General features: G+C 36.0%; 1 protein-coding gene across 5 annotated transcripts in view; it reads left to right on the forward strand.

Annotated features, from left to right (window-relative positions):
• Nucleotides 1-23,261, forward strand: part of EMB140 (EMBRYO DEFECTIVE 140) — a 32,415-nt gene that overhangs the window by 3,549 nt on the left and 5,605 nt on the right. For 3 of the 5 annotated variants that reach the window (XR_016399057.1, XM_008790091.5, XM_008790092.4), the window contains 13 exons: nucleotides 1,667-1,724; nucleotides 1,818-2,033; nucleotides 2,155-2,427; nucleotides 6,434-6,568; nucleotides 6,649-6,774; nucleotides 7,510-7,554; nucleotides 11,237-11,344; nucleotides 11,439-11,581; nucleotides 11,712-11,835; nucleotides 12,318-12,392; nucleotides 18,938-19,330; nucleotides 19,406-19,498; nucleotides 22,771-22,930. Coding sequence is in view for 4 of the 5 variants with exons in the window: in XM_008790091.5 (XP_008788313.3) it covers nucleotides 1,667-1,724; nucleotides 1,818-2,033; nucleotides 2,155-2,427; nucleotides 6,434-6,568; nucleotides 6,649-6,774; nucleotides 7,510-7,554; nucleotides 11,237-11,344; nucleotides 11,439-11,581; nucleotides 11,712-11,835; nucleotides 12,318-12,392; nucleotides 18,938-19,330; nucleotides 19,406-19,498; nucleotides 22,771-22,930 (1,949 nt within the window). In the remaining variant the exon portion in view is untranslated. The remainder of the gene's footprint in view (nucleotides 1-1,666; nucleotides 1,725-1,817; nucleotides 2,034-2,154; nucleotides 2,428-6,433; nucleotides 6,569-6,648; nucleotides 6,775-7,509; nucleotides 7,555-11,236; nucleotides 11,345-11,438; nucleotides 11,582-11,711; nucleotides 11,836-12,317; nucleotides 12,393-18,937; nucleotides 19,331-19,405; nucleotides 19,499-22,770; nucleotides 22,931-23,261) is intronic. The other 2 variants (XM_088714893.2, XM_088714892.1) reach the window with 1 other exon arrangement.

Here is a 23,261-nt window from a genome sequence, read left to right on the forward strand (position 1 = left end):
GAGTTTGATGGAGAGTAGGACCAGTCTTGTTTTCTCATAGAACCTATAAGTACTCCTCAACATCACTTTTTTGGCTTTTTCCCGGTGCATAGAAGCAACCAAATAGCCCTTTGTTGTCATGTTTATTTGGTGGGCGCCATGGTCATCAGAACTATTGTGAAACTTTTGCCTTGGGGAAAGCTTGCATAAGTTTGATAACATCGGGTAATTTCATTGTCACCATCAACTTGCACTCCTGTTTGATTGCAAGAACTGAGGAGGTGCAGGCTGAGATGGTTACTTGTTATTCTTTCACTGCCAGCCTCAAAAAATGCTATTTTCATCCTGGTGTTCTGACGACAACCTTATGTTTGAGATGGCATTGCTTTTCTACATTCTTGGTGTCCAAAAAAAGCTTGGAATTGTTATTGTGGTGGGTTGGCTTCATGGGGGTTTCACATAGCACTTGAGAGGTTCTCATTACTTTGTTTTACTTTTTTGGGTGTAACGTGGTTATCATCCAGATTGGTATTTATCTTTATAGTTAAAAAGAAGTAAATTACATATAGTTAAAAAGAAGTAAATTACACTTTTTTATTAAAAATGCCCATGGAAGAGGGAGAAAAAATTGGCAAGGTTAGAAATATCTGATGGTCAACTGATTCTTCTAGCTCTTGTTAGAATTACTAATATGGATTATTCTTTCAACATGATCATAATTCTTCTAGCTCTTGTTAGACAGCCATTGACTTGCTCAACTGATTCTTGTTGCTTTCATTATGAATGGGTGCTCAACTGATTCTTGTTGCTTTCATTATTAATGTGCCAACAAGGAATATGGAATGTTATAGCCATATTTATTGCTGCTTTCATTTCATGCAGATGCTCCCCCATGTTGCTTAGTACACTAATCTTTCTTGCATAGCTGTTCTAATTATCTTGCTGAAATCTCATCTACTCATATGTTTTCATTTTCTATTATAGTGTTGGTCACCTGCAGTCATGCAACACCCTGGAGCTGTTATTTTTCATATGTGCTATGATTCTACTGAATATATTCTCATATATCCTATAAAATAATCAATTCATTGAAGTATTGTATGCAATTTATGTTGACTAAATGATCCCCCCTATTCACATGAGTCATATGTTTATCCATGCTTTTCATTTGAATATCATGATTTTTAATTAATCACAAAAATTGGAAACAATAGTTGCTGTGCTTACAGTTCTATGGCTTCTCTTAGATCTTTGAATTCCCAGCAATATTAATAAGCACAACATACAAATGTCAGCTGGCAGTCCTCATTCCTTCTCTCTTCCTGTGACATGAGCACCCATGTGAAGGCTCTTTGGCAGTCTGTCACATTCTCTGTGTGTGTGTGTGTCTGTGAGGGAAAGAGAGGGTGAACCCACGTGGCATTGCTGAGAGAACAAAGGAAAAAGTGAATACATGTTTTTTTCTAAGTAATGAAGTGTTCAAACTTCATTTTTTTTCTGTTGAATTTGACAAAATATCTTGTTCTTGTAAGCCTACTTGCTTCAAATGATATAGCTCTTTTAATATTTTCTCAATTTATAGCACTGTTTTCTCACATGCCTATGTATATTGTTGTGCATCTGCATATATCTTAATACCTTTTACCTGAAGAGAAATTTGTATTTTTTTTTTTTTTGGGTCCTGTAGTTCGGAAGCACTCACTGAAATTGAGAAGCTGTATGACCGAGGCGTGCAGGAATATTTGGTACGTTTCAATTACCACACAGAACATGGAAAATTTTGTTTAGTAGTCTAGAAGAATACATGGTGATTGGTTTTGGTTAACTCTTAAATGCAGTCTGTCCCTTTGTGGTTAGATTACATTAATTTTTTTCAAGAACATGATCCATCAGTGTCTCACTGCTCACCAGCTGGTATCTTAAAGATGAGAAATTTATTTGAGCGTGCTCTTACTGCTGCTGGGTTACATATTGTCGAAGGCAATAAAATTTGGGAAGCATTTAGAGAATTTGAGCAAGCTATCCTTCTAACAATTGACGATAATGACAATGAGGTCTGAGTCAATGCACTTTGAACTTCGGCTTCTATGTTATTGATATGTTATATTAGAGAAACTGAGCATTATATTCCCTTCACATGCCCTTCATTTCTGTCTCTTTTCTTCTTTTTTTCAGGAAAAAGCAAAACAAGTTCAGCGAATACGTGCTTTATTCCATCGCCAATTATCTGTTCCTTTGGTTGATTTAAGATCAACACTTATGGATTGCAAGCTTTGGGAGGGCGAACAAGGGAATGTCAATGACATTGACTCTGATTTTGATGGGATTCCCACAAATGTGATCACTTCCTATCAAAAAGCTATTGAAATGTACAATGCTCGTAAACAGTATGAAGACCAATTGTCTGATACTGACGCATCTGATGCTGATAAACTTCAACAGTTTATGGTATTGTAACGCTCTGTATAATATCGCAATAAACTGCACTTTTTTTTATATTGCACTATTTCTTTCTTTTTTTCTTCTCACAGTTTGTTGTTTACATTTATAAAGTGGCTTCTATTTTCTTCTATTTCTGATATTGTTTTGTGCACTTCCTTTGGTATTCTGGATATGCAGATAACTTTTATCTACCATATAATTGAATTTGACCTTGATAATATCACCTGCCTTTGTGCGCCATTTATTTAGATGTTCCTTATCAGGGACCAGTGATAATATAATATTTAAAGGAAAGTGAAGGGGTGTATAAGCTGGCATTTATATCAGAGTTTTAAGCTGGCATTTATTTAAAGGTAAATAAACAGGTCAAATACAGCTCTCTCTGCCAAGGAATTAATGCAATCTACAAAAGGTTCCTGCTGAACTTCATGCCTTAACTAGTTTTCTTAATTTTGCTATTAGTTCAATGTCGTGCAAACCAGCCATAGTCAGCTGCCTTACATCATAACAGACCCTGCATTTTCTTCTTACTGCAGAATTCTATGATTCTCCCATTTTCATGGCCTCTAACACTGATTGTAGGATCAAGTGCTGAATCTTTTGACTTATATTTCCTGATTTCACAGCTCTTCTGTTAGTTAGGGATTTGGCTGCAATAGTTTAAATAAAGGTACTTGCTCACCATAAAATGTTGTCTCTACCAACTCAAAGTACATAAAAATGTGTGTATCTCTTATTAAGTAAAACTCCTTTTGAGCTCTGCAGAATAAAGGAAAGCCAGAAGTTTTACAGTGTTTATACCTTCTATGAGGGCTAAGCTATCTAACACCAATTGATTCTATGCTGACAGAGCAATACCTTGAACTTCTTATCCTCTAAGGGGTGGCAAAAGCTGATCTGACCCTTATTGCTTTGGATTTGTGTCAGTGGGTTTTTTGGTTCTGGATTATGTCAGGTTCAGACAATTTGACTTCAATTTTACATGGGAAGGGATAAGTTGGAGCTTTGTGCCAGTTTGGTTCATGAGGTTGGATTGGAGCGGGTTATTTGGGTCAAGCTGAATTTATAGAGCTTTTACTTTTGGTTTCCATCACTTGTTATCGAGCAGTTATTTCTCCTTGGAAACATTGAACTATCGTAATTTGTGTTTGGTGCTTCAGGTCAACATGGGTTGGGACTGTTGGGTTAAGAAGTAGAGTAGGATGTGGTTAGTGTTAGGTCATGCTGGATATTGACCTTTGGAAGGTTTGGGTTGAGGAGTCCCAACCCAATGCTTTGGTTGCAATTATTTTTCAAATTTGACCCTATCTGAATGCAGCCTGGTCTGAACATTGCCACATGTATGTCTAGTCAGGTTATATACATGATCAAAGTATCAACTGGAAAGTATGAATTTGTGTTATTTCCCTCATCAGTGGTTGCGTTAAGGCTATAGTTAGTGGTTCCTTTCTTCTTTGTCTTTATATATTGTTTTATGTGCTTTTTTCTACAGTAATAGTGTCTATCAATTAAGAGAGCCTAATAAATATGTGAGAGGAGCCCATAAGTGAGATGATTGGCAAATCAGTTTTTGTTATGGTGTCCAAAATAGGAGGGCCAAGTTTTGCTGGTTATGGTAATGGTTATTGTCATATTCACTTAAATTTTTAACTGGTATCTGTCGACTGCTAACTTTTGTCTACTTGAATGAAACCTGACTATCAGAATGAGTCTCGTTGTATCTTCTGTTTTCTTTGTTTCTAGCATGGGTCAAAAAGCAACGATAATCACAAAACAACTTACAGGCATGTGAAAAGACATCCAACAACAATTTCTGCTGGAGGAATAGCGCAGTTAATTTGTCGTTCTGCTGAACTTTTACATCCTTCAAAAGATGAGCTTAACTTTGTTCATGTGCTGCATGCTAACCACTTTGTTTTATCCAATGATACATGCAATAATAATTCATATATCATTTCCTTTAGTTCATTCGAAAACCATTCAGATATTCATCTAGTTAGTCCTTAAACTTGCTGATAGAGGAAACCAAATTGTTCAGAAAATCTGATGGACTTGCATGTTTCATGGAATTATTCACTGGGAAAGATCAACTACACAGCATGGATTTAAGCATTCTTGCATTTGGAGTAAGATGAAAGAGGTGACGGTCCAAAGAAGCCCTAGGATTTGATGGTGGAATACAAAAGTCGATAGAAGATTTTTCTTTTGAAGAATGACGGATAAAGAATAGAACAATGGATCATAGAAATGGCAGAAGTGAGATGTGCACCAGATGGCAATTTATAATAGAAGGGTTTCTAGGTTGGTGCTTGGCTGGCATGAGAACATGTGGTTCCCTTAAGGGAATTTGATGGTGAAATGACAAGGTGTAGAAATATTCGAGAAAACATGAATATGCTTTTAAAAAACTCTAAGAAGGTAAATTCCAAAATTTGAGAGTTATAAAGTTGTTACAAGAGGCTATATAGGTATGATGGAGCTAAGTAGGATGTTATTTGGCAATCGGTATAGTAGACTAGGCATAAAGAGGGAGAAAGAGATACATATATATACTAGGAATATGAGGCAAGCAAGATTTTATTAGGTAAGCTCATATGATGGATGAAGAGATTGTTACCCGAGTTATTTGATAAGAACATGACTTGGTGTTGAAATTGTTGAAGCTTCTATTTTGAAGAAAAGGAGATTCATGGCTAGAAAAGTGCTGTTGTTCTAATTACAAAGCAAATAATGGTAAACTAGGATGAGGAACCTATCAGCAAACCAATGTGTTTTCATTCTATGTAGGTGGGCTGTTGGAGGAAAATTCTTGCTCAAGCTATTTGCGAGAAGATATAGATTAAAAATATGGGGACATAAAACCCACATATATACTTTATTATTACTTCAAGAGAAAGTGTCAAGACTCAACAGAGTACTTTTAGAGGTTGTTCGGTATACTTCACAGAAGGATGTATCTCAAACTGAAACTAGTTTGCTAATGTTTTTTCGACATGCGTGATGTTTTTTCATGGACTCTTGGGTTGCATCATGGATTTCCTAAGCTTGTATTCTTGTGTTTGAGAATAATTGTTTATGAAGAAGTCCTGTGTGGTATGTTAAATCGTTAATGAAGATGATGTAGTTTCGCTTAATTAGTTTAGGAGTTGATTAATGCTGCAGAGTTAAACTTTTGAGAAGGGGTTGAAAATCAGTTGACCACAATGGATAATTTGGATTTCAAACTAGTTTGCTAATGTTTTTGACATGCACAATGAAATTTTCATGAGCTGTTGGGTTGCTTGAAGGATTTCCTAAGCTCTCGTATTCTTATGTTTGACATTAGGTCCTTATGAGGAAGTTCTGCATGCTATGTTACATTGTTAATGTTGATGATGCAGTTTCAGTTGATTAGGTTAGAAGTTGGTTAATGCTGCATCAGGTTACATCACTCTTCTTCTTGTTCTTTGTGTTTTTTATTATAAGGAGCAGAGGAATTCATACTATTCGGGTAACATGCAAAAGACACGTAATGGCAGCTATGCAATTGATATATAATAACAGACTTAATGGGATAATGTTACATAAATGTTGCAATTAAACCAGCTTTTCTTATGCATCATGGAAGCAAGATCATAAGATAAGATCAGCAAAGATGCTGATTCTGGTTTGGATGTAAAATTAGGAACTAATAGATGAAAATTGGTTGAACCAGAAGATGTCATATAAGGTCCTAGAGTACACATTAGATGGATATGTTAAAAAATAGCTAGAGCTGGTGAAAAGAGGGACACTAGCGTATGTTTAAGGCACAAAGAATTCGGTTATTTCAGCTTACACCTCTTTTTCAACTATTCAGTGATCTGCTGAGTTGCTGGCACATGATCTCTGTGCATGTAGTGATGTTTCGTTGATATATAATTTAACTATCTTGCAGCATTCTTCTTTTTTTTAAGTCTCTGCATGGAAATCCTTTATTAGTACCTTCTTAGTTGTTTGTAAGCTGGAATTCATGTGATCATTTTTAGAACAGAACTACCTAAAGTTTGAGGAGTCTTCTGGTGACCCTGCTCGTGTTCAAATTCTCTATGAACGTGCTGTTGCAGAATTTCCTATATCAAGTGATCTGTGGCTGGCATATACCACCTATTTGGACAGAACCTTGAAGGTTTTCTAATCAACCTGCCTTGAGTTAGATTAGATATTGGTATATTTTACATTGAAACAAAAGAGTATCTTTTCTTGCAGGTTCCTAATGTTCTCAAAAGTGTTTATTCTAGAGCCACAAGAAACTGCACATGGGTTGGTGAACTTTGGGTCCGCTATTTGCTTTCTTTGGAACGTATTCATGCTTCTGAGGAAGAGCTCAGTGCAGTAAGTTTCATTCTTTTGCAATTTTTTGCATTTTATTAGAATATGTTGATTGATTGAAAATTTGGGTTTAGTATTTTCTTGAGGATAGAAGCAGTCACTTTTTATTGATGAGTTCTTTTACTAACGATAGATGAACAGATTTTATTAGTTTGCAGTTTTGTTACCTACAATTGTGATTGCTCATCTTTTGAACTCGCTGCTCATCTTTCTCTATCATCAGTATACTATTTTATCAGTTAAATGCAGTGATTTGTTCAGTTAAAACTGATGAATCAGCTCATGTTTTTATGGGAGGCTTGAATATTGAGGCATAAAATCTTTTTCTACATGGACAAACTTGTACTATAATTTTTTGGTTTTTCATTATGCTTATTGCATGATTGATTTTCAAAGTGGATCTAGCGGTTGTTCTAATAGTTAGCAAGTAATGGTGTTGAATTCACATGACTGCTAAGCTACTTCAAATCATGTTGTGCTCTGTTTGAATGAAATTAGTTTTTTGAGCAAAAGTAATTGCATAATCCTTACCACTAGAAAGACCATTTTAGCCAACAATGGTATTTAGCCACAGAATATGATCTGACGGAATACAGAGAGGGTTGTGCTTGTGAATTCCGATTCCATGAAAGTGCTACATTGGGAAATTGTGCAAAATGTTGTTGAATTTGAAGTTATAATTATCATGTTTGTCTTTAACAAGAAAAGTTGCATTTTTACAATTTATTTTTATTTCAGGTCTTTGAGCAGTCTCTGCAAAATGCATTCCCAAGCTTCAAAGAGGTAATGTAAAATTGAAGGCTTTGGCTCTCTCTTATAGCACTTTGACATACTAACTTGTGGATGCAAAATCAAACATTAATCTTTATCTGTCCAGAAACTATCTGCCAGTATCAAGGACATCACATTTATTGTAGATAAGTAAAAAGGATATTGCGGTGTGTCATGTTTTATATTAGTCAGGGTTTGCCTAACCGATATCGCGGGGCATACTAGCCAGCGACTGGTTCGGTACGACACGGTCTTGTACTGTGCTGATCCAACACGTATTGGACTAGGGAGAGGGAGAGGGCGCAGGGGACAGGGAGGAGGGTGAGAGGGGCCCACGACGAGGGCTAGAGAGAGAAGGATGAGGAATGAAGAGGGATGGAGGGAGGGAGGGAGGGAGAGAGAAGGGGGTCAACGATCACTGCCAAAGGAGGGGGGGGGGAGGGAGGAGAGAGATAGAGGGGATTTGGGGGGGGTGGGTGGGGAGGGAGGAGAGAGATAGAGGGGATTGGGGGGGGGGGGGAGATTTACCTAGTTAGCGGCAATTGGTGTCAAAAGAGAGTAGCGGAGCTAGGGCATGATCGGTCTTCAAGCTGAGGTTGAGCATGAGAAGGAATGAAGGATTCTGTGGAATCTTCATCGGCAGTGATCAACATCGAAAGGGAGAGAGAGCGGCTGATATAGGGCAAAATTGGTCTTTCTTCGAGCTCAGGCTGAGCGCGAGAAGGAATGGTGAACTTTATGGAGTCTTCGAGAGAAGTCGTCGGGGGAGGTGGATAGTTTATAGGCTGAATCAACCAGCATGGCCAAACCATCCCGGGACGGCGTCAGTTTGGTTCAATATGGGCCAAACAGCCTGGTTCGGGTCGGTTTGGCATTCCATACTAGTAGTTATTGTAATTATAACGGATATCAGCTAATGAAACCATAACAACCAAGAACATGCCATATTTTGCTAATGAAACCATAATCATGATCAAGAAGTTGCCCCATATATGAGCATTGGCTTTTTGATTTCTATTCAGAAATTTGGTTTTATGTAGGACTGTCATATCTATTACTGATTTGTCATTTTTCCTGAGATGATTTGTTTGCTAACTAGAGTGGTACATGTGGCGTTAACTTAGGGAGGTGGAGTAACTATTTTATACCAACAGAGATTGCAGACAGTGATGCCATGCTTCAAATTGGATCAAACTTAGACACTTTATTTCCTAAATGTGAAGTTTGATAATCTTCAAATTAATACACTTCATTTCCTAAATGTAAAGTTTGATAATCTACTAGGAAGATGCAATTGTCAATTGCTTATCGTCTGGGCCTTGGATCACAAAACCAATCAATATGAAGTTGATGGATATAGGAATGATTTTTCCCCCTTGCATGAAGATGAGGTGCTTGTGGACCATGTAAACATAGTCAGATCTGGTTGTTTTAGATGCCACCATTCATGTTGCTGTCATGTGTATCTTTTTTGAGATCGTCCTCATTATTAACTTTTTGTTAGAGAACACGGCTGCTGAGTGGCTTGGAAGCTTGAGTGTGCGTTGATTTATCTGAAAGATCATGTCAGCTGTTTGAATAAATTCAGTTGAAACAAGTATTTAAGTACAGGAATCTTTTTTTTATTAAATATGGTAGGAAGATGTGGCCAGAAAATGGTTTAATTCAGCTGCATCTTTATGGTACTGTTGATGTCAAGTGAAAATGGAGGATAAAGAGAGACACTAGTAAATATCAAAACTCGGAAGCATTGTGAATGATCAGTCTTGCTTTGCTGATAACCATTTGCAATAAATAATTGAATGAATTTCTCTTAAACATGCTCTGCTTTTCTGTTTCACCTATGCAAGGCATGTTTCAACTATCAAAGAAGTGTGGCAGAGTCATTTTGGGGTGCTTGAGTGGTCGTCTCAGGATAACTTCATAATATGCCAGACAAAGCTTATTAATTATTCTTCTGTGATAGAGTTCAGTTCTCACACCCAGGGCTGTGATAATACTAACTTCGAGCCATCACATTATCTGGGGCTGAAATTCTAATCAGTGTCTTGTGCCTTGGTCATTTTGCAACAAGATGTGAATTATGTTGACTGATAGAGGTGCTTTGGTAGTTGTTGACTGATAGATGTGATAATACTAACTTTGACATCTGTTTGGTAACCAAACTGACAACGTGCTTGTAGTGTAAGAAATGATAATAAAAGATATTGCATAGTAATTTCAGTTTTTTAACTCTTTGTACTATCTTATTATAAAATAATATTAATTTATAAATTTTTTATTTTAAATAGTATAATATTAGAATAATATAAAATTGTAATATAATAATGTAACATTTTGAGAGCATAATATTGTTGTACTATTATACTATGATGGTTATGATATAAAAACAATAATAACATAGTATTGTCATATTAGTATAATAATATAATATAATATATTATATTATATTGTCATAATATTAGCATAATATATTAATAATATATTGTAATATAACAATCTACATTCCAATATAGTAATATAATAATATAATATCATAGAATTATTGTTATTACATATTAACATATTGTTATAGTAATATGTGATAATTATTATTTCTGTATATTAATATATTATTACATAAATATAGTATTAGTTAAATATATGAATGTGATATTATTTATTCCAGTATAATATTATACTATTATTATATTATAATTTTATTTTCATATTTAATATAACATAGTATAAAGTATTGTTAATGTATAATTTATATATTTTATTTTAATCAAAATATTGTATAAACAATGTAATTATTTTTTAAATAATGTAATAACTACAAAGTTTAGTGGTATTTTTTTTATACAAATAGCTTTGCAACAAGCTTTAGAAAGCGCTTTTGAGGAGATACTCCAAATTGGAGCTTTTGCCAAGTAGAGGTTTTTAAGCATCTAGGAGGACCAGAAAGCTGTTTCAGGTTTTTTTATCAAACATCCATACATCACCCATAAGTGCCTTTTGGGCTTCAAGCACTTTTGGTTGCTCCAAAAGCATTCCCAAATAGGGCCTTAGGCTTTGAGAAGACTAAAATTGATGGAAGTCAAGAAGTGGTTGTATAATAAGGTCTATACAACTATTTCATTTGAGCATGAAGCTGAACCAAGATTAGTGCTAATTTGAGATGAAGTGGAGAATTTCAGAATTTGGGTTGACATAAAATTAACTAATGGGATTTTACTTGGGTAGGCAAGGTTGAACAACTGTGACTGATAGAAGAACTAAGCATCAAGAAAGTAATATGTTAGAAGATGAACATCCACTTTTTCAGAAGCAAGAATCACTACTTGAGGTCCCTAAATAACTAACAATAAGAAAGATGCTGCATCTTGTTTTGGGATGAAATTTGCAAATTATACCTCTAGAAATGTGAGCATAATCAAACATCCAAAACTACACGAATGAATACGTGGTTACATGTTTATGAATAGTGCTTGAGAAGTGAAAAATATGGCTAATGATGAGGTATACGAACAAGAATATGGCAATCCTTTATCAAAAGAAATAGAGAATTTTTAGCGAAGCATCATATTGAGTCATTTTTCCTTCAATAAAGTGATTTGTTTGCATTTGAAAAACTTATATTCATTTTATTTTGTTGTGCTTATTTGATAAATATTGAAAGTTCTTGAACATGCATTTTGTTTGGTGATTGTAGTATTTGGATCTGTTTCTCACACGAGTTGATGGCTTAAGAAGGAGGATGTCTATAGTTGGTGCAAAAGAGGATGGGCTAGACTATGCTCTAATAAGGGAAACATTTCAGGTCTTCTTTTCTATTAGTTAATGCATAATTTCTCCACAATATTTGTATCAAATATCAGTTGCTTGATATGCACCATGATTTGTCATAATTGCAGCGTGCTGTTGAGTACTTGTCTCCACAACTTGTAAGCTGTGATGATTTACTGCATCTGCACAAATACTGGGCTCGTTTAGAGGCTAATCTTGGAAAAGACATGGTTGCAGCTCGTGGGGTGTGGGAAAGCTTGTTAAAGAAAAGGTTTGATTCTTCCTTGTTCGGTGAACTTCTTTCCCACTATTTTCCTGCTTTTCATCTTGCAAAATTAGAACTATTGCATATTGTTCACTCTCTTGATCTTTCCTATTTGACTAATGTGATTCCTTCTTAGTGGATCGCTGTTGGAAGTTTGGCAATCCTACATAGCGATGGAAATTGAAATGGGTCACATAAATGAAGCAAGATTCATTTATAAGAGATGCTATAGTAAGAGATTTCCTGGAACAGGTTCAGAGGTAAACTTTTTGCTTTTATGCTCTAGCAAAAACCTATTATGTGCATTTTCTTTTTCTGCATTTTCTTTTGCAGTTTGAATGCTACTAATTTGTTGTATCCAAGGTATGCGGTACCGACTGTACCGAACCAAACCGAGCCGAACCGGTACTGTACCGATGGGGCTAAAAGCCAACAAAAAAATTTGGAGCCGGTACGGACTTCGGTCCGGTACCGGATCGGTACGCATCGGTACCGGTCGGTACAGGCCAGTACGCATCGGTACCGGTCGGTACAGTTCGGTACCGAAATATGCAGCTGTACCGTACTGGTAGGATCCGGTACCGGTATGTATCGGCCGGTACCGATCCGTACCGACCGGTATGGCAGACCATGGTTGTATCTATAATGGAGCATCTGATTCATGTTGCTTGACCTTACATTTTCCTGTCAGTTTATTTTGTTTTTTTGGAATATTAATTTCCTGAAGCTCTGAATAATTCAGGATATATGCCGTTCTTGGCTACAATTTGAAAGGGAGTATGGCACTTTAGATGATCTTGATCTTGCAGTTAAAAAGGTATACCTTTTTCTAGAAATTTGCGTAATTTATATTGATTTATGGCAAGTTATCTTGAAGATGTGTGATCTCTGTAGTTAAGAGTCTAGCTACTTTTGTTAAATAATCCATTTATTCTTCTGTTAAGTACTTTCCATTAAACATGAATCATATTGTTTGATTGTTTAAAAGGGCTTTTGGTGGTGCGATTTAGTTGTTTCATTAGGATAGTTGTAGTTGAAGCCTTTTTTTTTTTGGTGACATTATGGCGAATGGTTCTTCTCTAAATAAGCAAATTTATTTCTTCATTTGCAGATGACATTCATGTCAGATTACTCATATTGTTTAAAGAAAAATGTACAGGACTATCTCCAAAATTTTGTGGCTTTGACCAAATAGATTGCAAACAACCTAAGGGCAGTCTGTTGGTGTAATAGTTGTAATAGTAAAGAAGTCAGTGCTTCCTTTCCCAACATAAAGACACGAGGAATGTAGGGAGCAGTAGAAAACTTTTGGAGTTTGAACGAAGAATCTTTTATGTTTTATAGTTATATACACATGCACGGACAGACACTAGCATTGTGAATATGCTATGAACTGGAGCCCTGTAATGGAAGGAGAGGAGGGATGTGGCTTTTGGAGACTAAAGAAGATAGGTATTCATGGCTTTTGACGGACTTCTATCAAATGATAAATGCTTTGAGAAAAGGGGATAAAATTTTGGTACTGGGACTCTTGCTTCAAATGGGAAATAAATAAAAATAGAGTCGAACTCTAGGGTGGAGTCGAAACCCCGGAGTTCGCATTATAATAGCCAAGATATATTTTTTTGTTGAACAAAATTTTCTGTCTTTTTCATCCATTTTTTCTTTGATTTTAAAATATTTTATTTGTTTTCATGTTGTAACTTAAACTAGTTCCATTGTAAATAATGAGTTGGTCAAAATCAATTTTCATCTTGACTTTATGAATTTAATTCCATTTTGCTTATTGAAACCAAAGCAACATTTGTTTACTACATGTAGGGTTGGAAATGGGTCGAGCTGGCCCGAGGTACGTTGAGCCAAATAGGCTTTAGGTTGAATTCTGAGACTGGCTTGAGAGTGTTTGAGCTTGGGTTATAGAGCCTAAGTAAAAGCAGGCATGGCCTGAAGCTTGACTCAAGGCCCAACTTCGGCCCTAACCTGCCCCCAAACTTATTAATCCACCATCCCTAACAAGCCCCAAATCGTCGCCCCTCTCTCTCCCCCCATCCATCTCGATCTCTCTACTATTCTCTCTCCCCTCCCCCCCCTCAAGCACCAATTTCTAGTCCATGATCTCTCTCTTTATGTCCTCTCTTGACTCTTTTGATCTCTCTTCTTCCCCACCCGCTTTCTCAATCTCTTCTCTCGCTCTTAGATTTCTTCTCTTTCCTAATCGGTCCATCTCTCCTCTCCTCTCTCCTTCTTTCTCTCAAGGTCGCTGTCTTGGTACCGGACTCCGTACCAGTATCACACTAGTACAGTATAGGTACGATATAGTACGAGATTTTTTTGGCGTACCGAGTGTCGGTACCGAACCGGTACGGCATGGTATGCTCCATCCGGTTCGGGCTGGTATGGCATATCATGCTCTCTCTCCCTCCACTGCCCTCTCTCTCTCCCCTTTGTTTTGCGCAAGCTAGAGGGAAGGAGATCAGAAGATGCAATGGTAGCGATGGCTTGGCCTTTTTATTTTGTTGTTGCATAAAAGGAGATTGCAGTTTGGGATTTGGTTCGGCTTAGCCTTTCAGTCCAGTCAAGCTCAATCCAGTCTGGCCCATTTGGGCTTCGGAGCAGGTAGGTTTGAGTTTAGGCTGAAGCTTGAAAAAAGTTTTTCTGGGTCCATGCCTGGTCCAAAGCCTGATTTTTATTTATCAGTTTGGACTTGAGCAACGAGAAAACCCGAGCAAGCTCGACCTAATTTTCAATTGTATTTACAAGATCAGGACATTTTGTCAGTTCTGCATATTTATGAAAGTTGAATTCACGATTTTAAATAACTAGGTGTTTGGATGTGCACTGAAATATATAAAACCTTGCAATTATGGATTTGAAATATCCATTAAAATTTTCCAAGTTTTCCTTTTTGAATTTCTTTGTTTAACTACTAATCATGCCCTTAAAAATATGAATGCTGAAACTTAAAATGTTGAATCAAGCCAAAGGGTAAACTTATGATTTTGAAAATAAAGAACTCCAAGTGAAGCTCAAATACTTTCTAAGGGCTGCCCTCGTAACTGGTTTGCGCTAAATTTCAATGCTTAACTTTGATGATTCTCTCTTTTATGGGTTTGCTCAACAAATAATCTTTCAGGTTTAAGCCCTAATGGCATGGATTTGCATACTTACATTCCGAATTACCACTCTTTACTTTTTGTGATATATCTCTGAACGTGTGTTTCTTAGTGCCAATGTTTTATGTGACAATATGTCATATAATACACTTTTTTCTTTGCTAAAAGGTATGAGATGCTTAATATTAGTGCATCAGTGCTTAATATTCTAAAGAATGATTAATGCCTCAATGTTATTTGTTTCCTGCATATGTATGAAATCTCTCTCCATGCTAATTTTGGGCCACTTCACTAACATCTGTTGATCCTAAAATGTCTATAAGCACATTTCCACTTCATCATACTGCTTTCCCAACAGAGCTTTTTTTGAAGCAATCTATTTAAAGTACTTTGAAAAGCAGCATTTCTTCACTTGTTTGGTGTTTTGTTACACAAAATGGAACCTTTTTTTTTCCTAATATGTTTGGTTTCAGCAGAGATGAGTTTAGACTTAGCTTCAAGAGATTTCAATTTAAATTAATAGCCTGAAGATGACCCACAAAATCATGTGTTCATATGTGTTGGGTCAATGATGAGTCAACTAAATTTAAATTTACATATATCATGTGCAACTCTAATGTATACACTGTGAGGTGAGCGAACATATTTTTTTTAAGGAAATAAAATCGTTATTTTACATAAATATAAGCAAAATGATAGTTTTTGTAGCTTGCACAAGTTCAGCTTTTTAAGTTAACCTTTTGCAAGAAGCACTTCGTATTGACTGTTAGCAGACACTTCTTTCCCAGAAATGCTTTCTTATTTCAAAATGTTATTGAAGTTCTTTTGTTATGCAGCACTAAAAAATGCCTTTCCATAGTAACTTATTATGAAATTGTTACAAGTTGGCTACGGTATCCTTTACGATAGACAGATCACAATTCAACTCAATCATGTTATAAATAGGTGCATGGATGAGATGAGGTGTCCTTGAAAGTGATGGACCTGGAATGTCCTTAAAAAAATTGAGTGCTAGCTCATAATGGACATCACAAAGCATATTCCACATCGCTGGGATGTTGGCGAGAAACAAAGGTAGCCCCTTAAGGATATTTAACTATAATTTATGGGTACTTTATTATGAAAATTTATTGGTTTGTACCATGTAATTAAAAGTTAAAATGGACTCATACAAGAGTTCAAATTCAAAGGAGCAAAGTCACTTTTTTTTTTTTTCAAATTAAAAAAACTATGATCCACTTTGTGGATCTTGTGATCCACATCAATATAGCCCTAAAGAATGTGGACCTGATGCTTGGATTGCGCTCAGGTGGGTCATATATGTAATCACTTCGATCTTATGAGAAAAAACAAGCGAAAATAAAAGGGAATATATAAAAAAGAGGGAACTTTGTTGATTAAACATGGTAGGTAAAGATACAAACTCATTAATTGGGGACTCACCCTATTTGAATACCAGCTCTCGCAAAGAAAGGATTCACTCCAGTACTCCACTCTTATACATGCTCCATAGCTCTTCCAAACAATAAAACTATGGTTCTACCTCCTTTCATCATATAATGATGTCTATGGACATATTTGGATTATAAATATTTCCCTGATAACTTGTTATCTTGGAACCAAAAAATTGTCTTATAAATCCAATATTAACCACTTCAATGTACCCAGGCATTTTAAGAAATACATTCAAGCTACTACTACTTAGAATAACCATAATGCAAAACCATGATGTTGTCATAGCTCATAGGAATCATGTTAAGCCATTTGTATGACTCACAGTTCATTTTCCGATTTCAACAATAAGATCCAACTTGATCACGTTTTTTACATATTAAACTACATGGAAGTCCATTTTCTATAATCTGACTATTGGAGTTATTTATTCTTGAACCCGAAAAAGTGTTGAGATTTGAGAATATAAGAACAAGTCCATTAGGGTTTATAACTTCTAAAAGGTTAAAGATAAAAAAAAAGAAATATTGGAGCTCACAAGGTAAAAGCTTGAGGAAATTCTTTATTTTTCATGACCATTCGTTAATTCTGATTATTTTCCTAAAATTTCTACCTAGCAGAGTATATAAATATGTTTGATGATTGGAAATAACATTGATTTACTAGACATGCTATATATGGGCTTACAATGGTAGATTCTAGACTTCATATATGTATGGCTTTTGTCTACTTCACATTTGACTCTCCCAAATGCTTTTATGTTTTTAAATTTTTGAAAGAAACAAGAAAGAATTCTGCCTCCAATTCTATCCATGATATGATCTGATGCTACCCTCTTAATGATCCATGACTTGATCCTGATTCTAACAACATTGCAAGTGGTTGGGGAAAAGTGATATTGTATCTGAGGTAGTGAATGGTTGCAAAATTTTTGATGCAGAATAGATTAGATTGTGATTAGATAATGCCACTAAGTTGGTGTTAGAAGAGATAACTATTGTTTGTATGTGAATAGAATTGCACAATAGAACTAATGAGTAAATATATTATGGTATAGACATGCTGATGCTACAGACTATCGAGAGAGAAGATAAGTATAGGTTGTAGCTTGAGTAAATGTGTCGAAATGTGCTGAAGCTTTTAAAAGAATGCTTGAAGGATAATAATTTCATGAACATGCTAGAAGTTCACTATAGTACTTTTGTTTGATATATGATTAAGCAACAATTATCATCTATTTTGGTAGAACAATGAGCATATGATGACTTCTGTGAGTGGATTAGGCATGCCAAAATTAGTTATGCAGAACTTGAAAGGTGGCAATGGGCTAGGTAGGACTCTAATTGGTTCAAAAAACTATCAACCAAAACATGACCTTATTCTGATCAAGTTGTAGTAAGCAGATCTGTACCTGAAGAATTGATTCTAAATGGACTTAAAACCAATCTGCCAACACAAATAGAAAGAATTAAAAGGAAAGAAACATCCCTGTCAACTCCATTTCCTTTAAACCCTTGAATGATTTTGCTTTTATTTCAAATTAGTGGTTTTCCCATGCCCTTGGTGCAGCCAAAGAGCCAGTACATTTTTCACATAATGAGCTCCCAGCTGCATCCCACTTCATATCCATGCCATCTGAATCAAAAGATGCAAGGTTTTGCAAGTGCCAGGTTTGCTGATTTTAGCCTTGGCAGTAGCGGCTGTGAAGAGATGCAAGTACAGCTATAGGTGCATATAGTAGTGGCAAATTTTGTGCTTCATCAGAGTTAGGTTGTTCCCCCCTTAAAAATAAGTCTGACTTCTGATATTAGATATATTTCTAAAACATTGCAATACTCAACATCAGTTTCTAATCTGTATGGTTTTTTTTGTTTAGCCAAAAATTAGTTTCTATCAATTTGGGTGAGCATGTAAGTATCACAGTTTTGTTTTTTGGTTGTTATGCATGCATACCCTTCAAAAAGTGCTTGTTTACCTATTTAACTTTCAAAAGGTTAAACTTATATATATATTTGCTTGAAACATGCATATATGCTCGTCTATGATCTGAGACTTACATATATACCTCTTTACAATCTGAAATATTGCATACACATACTATATTACCATTTTATTCCTTGAAGGATCTTTACAGGTACTCTTCAAAATGTGTTAGATTACTTAATTTACGAATGAACATGTAAAAAAGTAATAAAAATTTCTGCACATGGTTGCATACATTTGCCGTAACTTGGAAAACATTTTATGTAATTGTGGGTAAATAGTCAACTTCAGAAGCTTATTTAATTTTTATTTTAGCTGAACTAGGGTAAAATGAGAGAAATAAGGGATTTTGAGGGAGGTGTGTGTTCTTGTTTTGAATTTTTACTGATATAAGCCTCAAAAAAATCTTTTTATGAGGGTGACTTCTAGCCCACCTCTTATATGTAATTGCAGAGAGACCAATCCCCACCCTCCTGCATGTGCATGCATAAAACAAAAAAAACAAAAAAGAAAAAACCAAAACCCTGCTCTCTCATTGCTTCTCTAAACTTAATGGAGGCAACCGGAACAATTAACTTAATATAACGCTAGTAGCCACAACAATAGATTAACTACATTTAAAATTAATAGAAAGTACACGACATATTAAGTTGGGAGAGAATAGACCTATCATACATTGTGCATGTAAAGTTACAGTAAGCATACCTTGCCATTGTTATGATGGCATGGATTCTGTCAATATTTTTTGTTATTTCTCCATTGTGAAAGTTTTATCTGTTATATTTGTCTTGGGTTTTTTCATTTGTTATCATAGGTGACACCGCGCCTTCAGGAGCTCAAGATATTCAAGGCTCAACAAGAATCCAAAATGGACATGATGCTGTCCTCTAAAAAAGATGGTTCTGTTTCAACAAACACCCCGCAAAAGAGGAAAATGGCTAAAACGTCTAGTGATAAGCAGCCTCCTGCAAAGAGAAAGAAAGATACTGCACCTAAATGTATGGAAGCATCCGATGTAGATCAAAATAAAGCAACTGGGAATGCCAATGATACCACACTTGATAAAGGTGAAGTAGCAACTTCACTGAGGACTGCTGACTCTACTGCCACCAATGAGCAAGCTGTAGGAAATTCCAAATCCATGGAATCCAAGCCCAAGTTTTACAATGATCAGTGCACAGCATTTATTTCAAACATCAGCCTTGAGGCAAGTTATTCTTTTATTGTTGACTCTTCCTATTTTAAAATAACATATAACATCTGAGGCAACTTTTTTGTGTAGGCAAATGAGAAGCATCTGCAGAGATTCTTCAGCGACTGTGGTGGAGTGACTGCTATAAGATTGTTAAGGGACAAATTCACTGGCAAATCAAGGGTCTCTCTCTCTTTCTCTCTCTCTCTTCAAAAAAAATCCACATACACATTATTGCAAATGCTTATACTGATTCATGGAGCACTAGCATTCCTCAAAATTATTATATTCCTTATAAGATGCCTTCATTTAACCGACAAACATATGTTGTATGTATGGGGATCTGATAATTTAACATTTGTGTCATATGATGAAAAAATAAATGTCTCTTCTGATACACTGTCCAAATACCCCCAACTATACTGTAGGGGTGTATGCTTATGCTAGTTTGGCTTTTACTATATCATGCACAATTATATGAACGGAAAAAGTAAGTGTCTAAACACATCAAGAAGCTGCTGTGGAACATGATATAACATTATATAAGTATAGACAGATATGATGCACATGCATATATACATCAATACATACACAAGCATATGAATGTGTCTGATTAGAGCTATTGTCTGGGGGCTAGCACTAATGGTCAACCCAGGGTCGGTAGAACCATCCTGAAGTAGGCGGTTCCGGCGGTTCCGAGCCGTACCATAGGGTCACCAGTACGGTTCCAGCAAAGAAAACGAAAACCGTTGCTAGAGGCAGAGAAGGATAAGGAAAAAGAGGAAAAGAGAGAGCGAATGGGGGAGGGAGGGAGAGGGAGAGGGAGGGAGGCCGGTGGAGGAATGTGGATGTTGGCGGAAGGCCGGCGGAGGTTGTCGGAGGCCGACGTTTGGGTGGGAGGCGAGGCCGCGACCGGACTCTTGTTTCGTTTGAAACAGAGAAACAGGCCGCGATCTTGCCTCCCGCTCAGGCGTTGGCCTCCGCCACCATCCATCGGCGTCCTCTGTTCCTTACTCTCTCCTCCTTCTCTCTTTTTCTCTCTCCTACGATTTGCATCGCCCTCTCTGTCAGTACAGGCCCAGCCCGGCACGGTGCGGGTCTGTACCAATTCATGCCGCTGGAAAATAAGTACGGTGTCCGGTATCGGTTCTGCCGACCTTGGATCAACCTATGGATGTGATCTATTAACTCTAAATTGTTTATTGCAAAAAAATCATGTGATATAGAGATTCCTAGCCTATGCATCCAATGGTCAAAAGCATTCATTGTTTCATGTCATTTAAACTATTCATTTTTGACCACTCGATGCACAAGCTAGAGTCCCTACATCAGATAATGTAAATAATTTAAAGGTAGTGGATCGTATCCAAGGTCTTGGATCATCGGTGCTGGCCCTGTTGTCCTGTCAGGACCAACCTCACAATTGTTATTTTGTGGGAAGGCACACCATAGCACTACTCTACATACATACATATGTACGTATGTACGTACGTACATGCACATATATGTGCGTATGTATCCTTATGCATGTGCCAAGATGGATACCTATGACAACTTTTTGTCTCTCTCTCTCTACACATACATGCCAAGATGGATACCTATGACAAATTTTATATCTCTACACATGTCATGGTTCCAAAATATTGTATCTTTTGTTCTGAGCCTAGCTTCCAATATCAATTGTTACCATTTAAAACATTTTATGTGATTATGATAAAGAAATGAAACAATTAACTGAAAGATATTTTGATCTGGGCCTAGCAATATTTTGATCTTCGAATATGCTCAAAAAATTGCCCATTCTAGATGCAGCCGTCAAGCCTCTCATACATACACGTCATGTTTCCAAAATATTGTATCTTTTGTTTTGGGCCTAGCCTCCAATATCAATTGTTACCATTTGAAACATTTAAGACATTTTATATGATTATGATAAAGAAAAGAAACAATTCACTGAAAGATGCAGTATTTTAATCTTTGAATGTGCTCAAACATTTGTCCATCTCCATTCTAGATGCAGCTGTCAAGCCTCTATATACCTACACACACACATATGTATAAATATATGTAACGCATGTCTGTGCCAAGATGGATATATATGACAAATTTTTATATCTTTGTATACACATCATGGTTCCAAAATATTATATTTTTTTTCTGGGCCTAGGCTCCAATATCAATTGTTACCGTTTGAAACTTTTAAAACATTTTATATGATTATGATAAAGAAAAGAAACAATTATCTGAAAGATGCAATATTTTAATCTTTGAATATGCTCCAAAATTTGCCAATACCTGATGCAGCTGTCAAGCCTCTCATACATTAATATAAGCTCCTTATTTATTGGATTCCTAATTTTCATTGTCTAAAAATATATTTAAAGACAACTAGTTGTAACTGATTAGAACATTTTAGTAAGTTTCATACAAAACTGATATAAATTTCTCAATTGCTTGAAACCCCGAGAAAGCATAGGGTGGCTACCTTTTGGTTTAAGAGAAATTTCAGAACTTGCATGTGCATATTCTTTGATACAGGGACATTAAAAAGCAGTTCACGAGATTTTCTTTGTAATTTTGATGCTATTCGTGTGCGTAATATGTTGGTCATTAAGCATATCGGTTAAATTTTGCAATAGCATGTCACAATTCTCATTTGCATCCAAATTAGGTCAAAGTTTTGAATCCAAACCTATCTGACATCCAATTCGATCAGGTCCTACCAGGTTTAAGATTTATATGGTTTTTTAGGATGGTTGCTAGGTTGTATCCTTAACATATTATGTAAGTGATCAATATTTATAACATGTAGACATTACCAAAGAGATGATTCCACATAAATTAGATGACATCCGCATGCATATTATCATAAACAACAGTAACTGTTGATTTATCTACATTGAAATTAATACTACAGAATATTGGTATCTTGAATTTGAGAAGGTCTGGGATTGGTGGGGGAAAGTTTACTTTGTAAATTTTGGCTTGGTTTGAGGTTGGATCAGATTTCACATGATGGACATCTGATCGGTGTCTAAATTAGGTCAAGATTTTCAGTTCTAGTCTGAACTATAGCACTTCAGATAGTGGGTCATTTTCAGGTCAGTTGTGAAGACAGTTCAATCTGATCCACTTGAGCCCTCATGAATGTACATGTGCCTTGCAACTGGCAAGTTTTCATGCGTATGCACGTATACCCTCACCTACATGCTATGTTTCTCTTGTAAGTGGGGGAGGAAGCCTTGGTGCTCCCTCTTCAGGGCACACATGTATAGCCAGTGAAAAATATATTTTCAGTTTTATTTTTGTTTTATATTGGTTATGTTGTTTGAAACTGAAGGAATATACATAATTAATGTTTAATTTCTTTTTTTAATGAGAAATATTTATGGTTAATATGCTATTCTTGCACACAAACATTTAAATTCATCTTTTTCCTTCTTGGATTTTTGCAGGGATTGGCATATGTGGACTTTTCAGATGAGGAACATCTTGCAACAGCCATTGCAAAGAACAGGCAGAAGTTGCTAGGCAAGAAATTAAGTATTGCACGCTCAGATCCAAAGCAAAGCCAGAAGAGATCAACTACTGGTGGTAGTTCATCAAAGGGGCGTGGTATGCTAATTAGCTATAATTTTATCAAGTCTTGTTCTTTAGGAATGTATATGTGACAAATAGTAACTCAAGTAGTGAAGTTTAAAATAACAACAAACTACATAAATTGGGCAATCCGTGGAAGTGCCCGTGTGGCATAATAACAGATGCTACTAAATTAAGACTTTCATTTGAACTTTTGATGTTTAAGAGGCACAAATGTCCTGCAAGCTAATCAGGCTCTGACATCGGAAAATCTATGTTGGGAGTGTATATGGTCTAGGGAAGCAATGTTGAAACCTATAGGTTGCTGGTAAATTCTTTTTAGACCTAAGTTCTGATTAAAATTGAC

The sequence above is a fragment of the Phoenix dactylifera genome, chromosome 2 (genome assembly GCF_051530095.1).
Source record: "Phoenix dactylifera cultivar Ajwa chromosome 2, Ajwa_hap1_PhDact_Kaust_v1.1, whole genome shotgun sequence".
NCBI classification, from domain to species: Eukaryota; Viridiplantae; Streptophyta; class Magnoliopsida; order Arecales; family Arecaceae; genus Phoenix; species Phoenix dactylifera.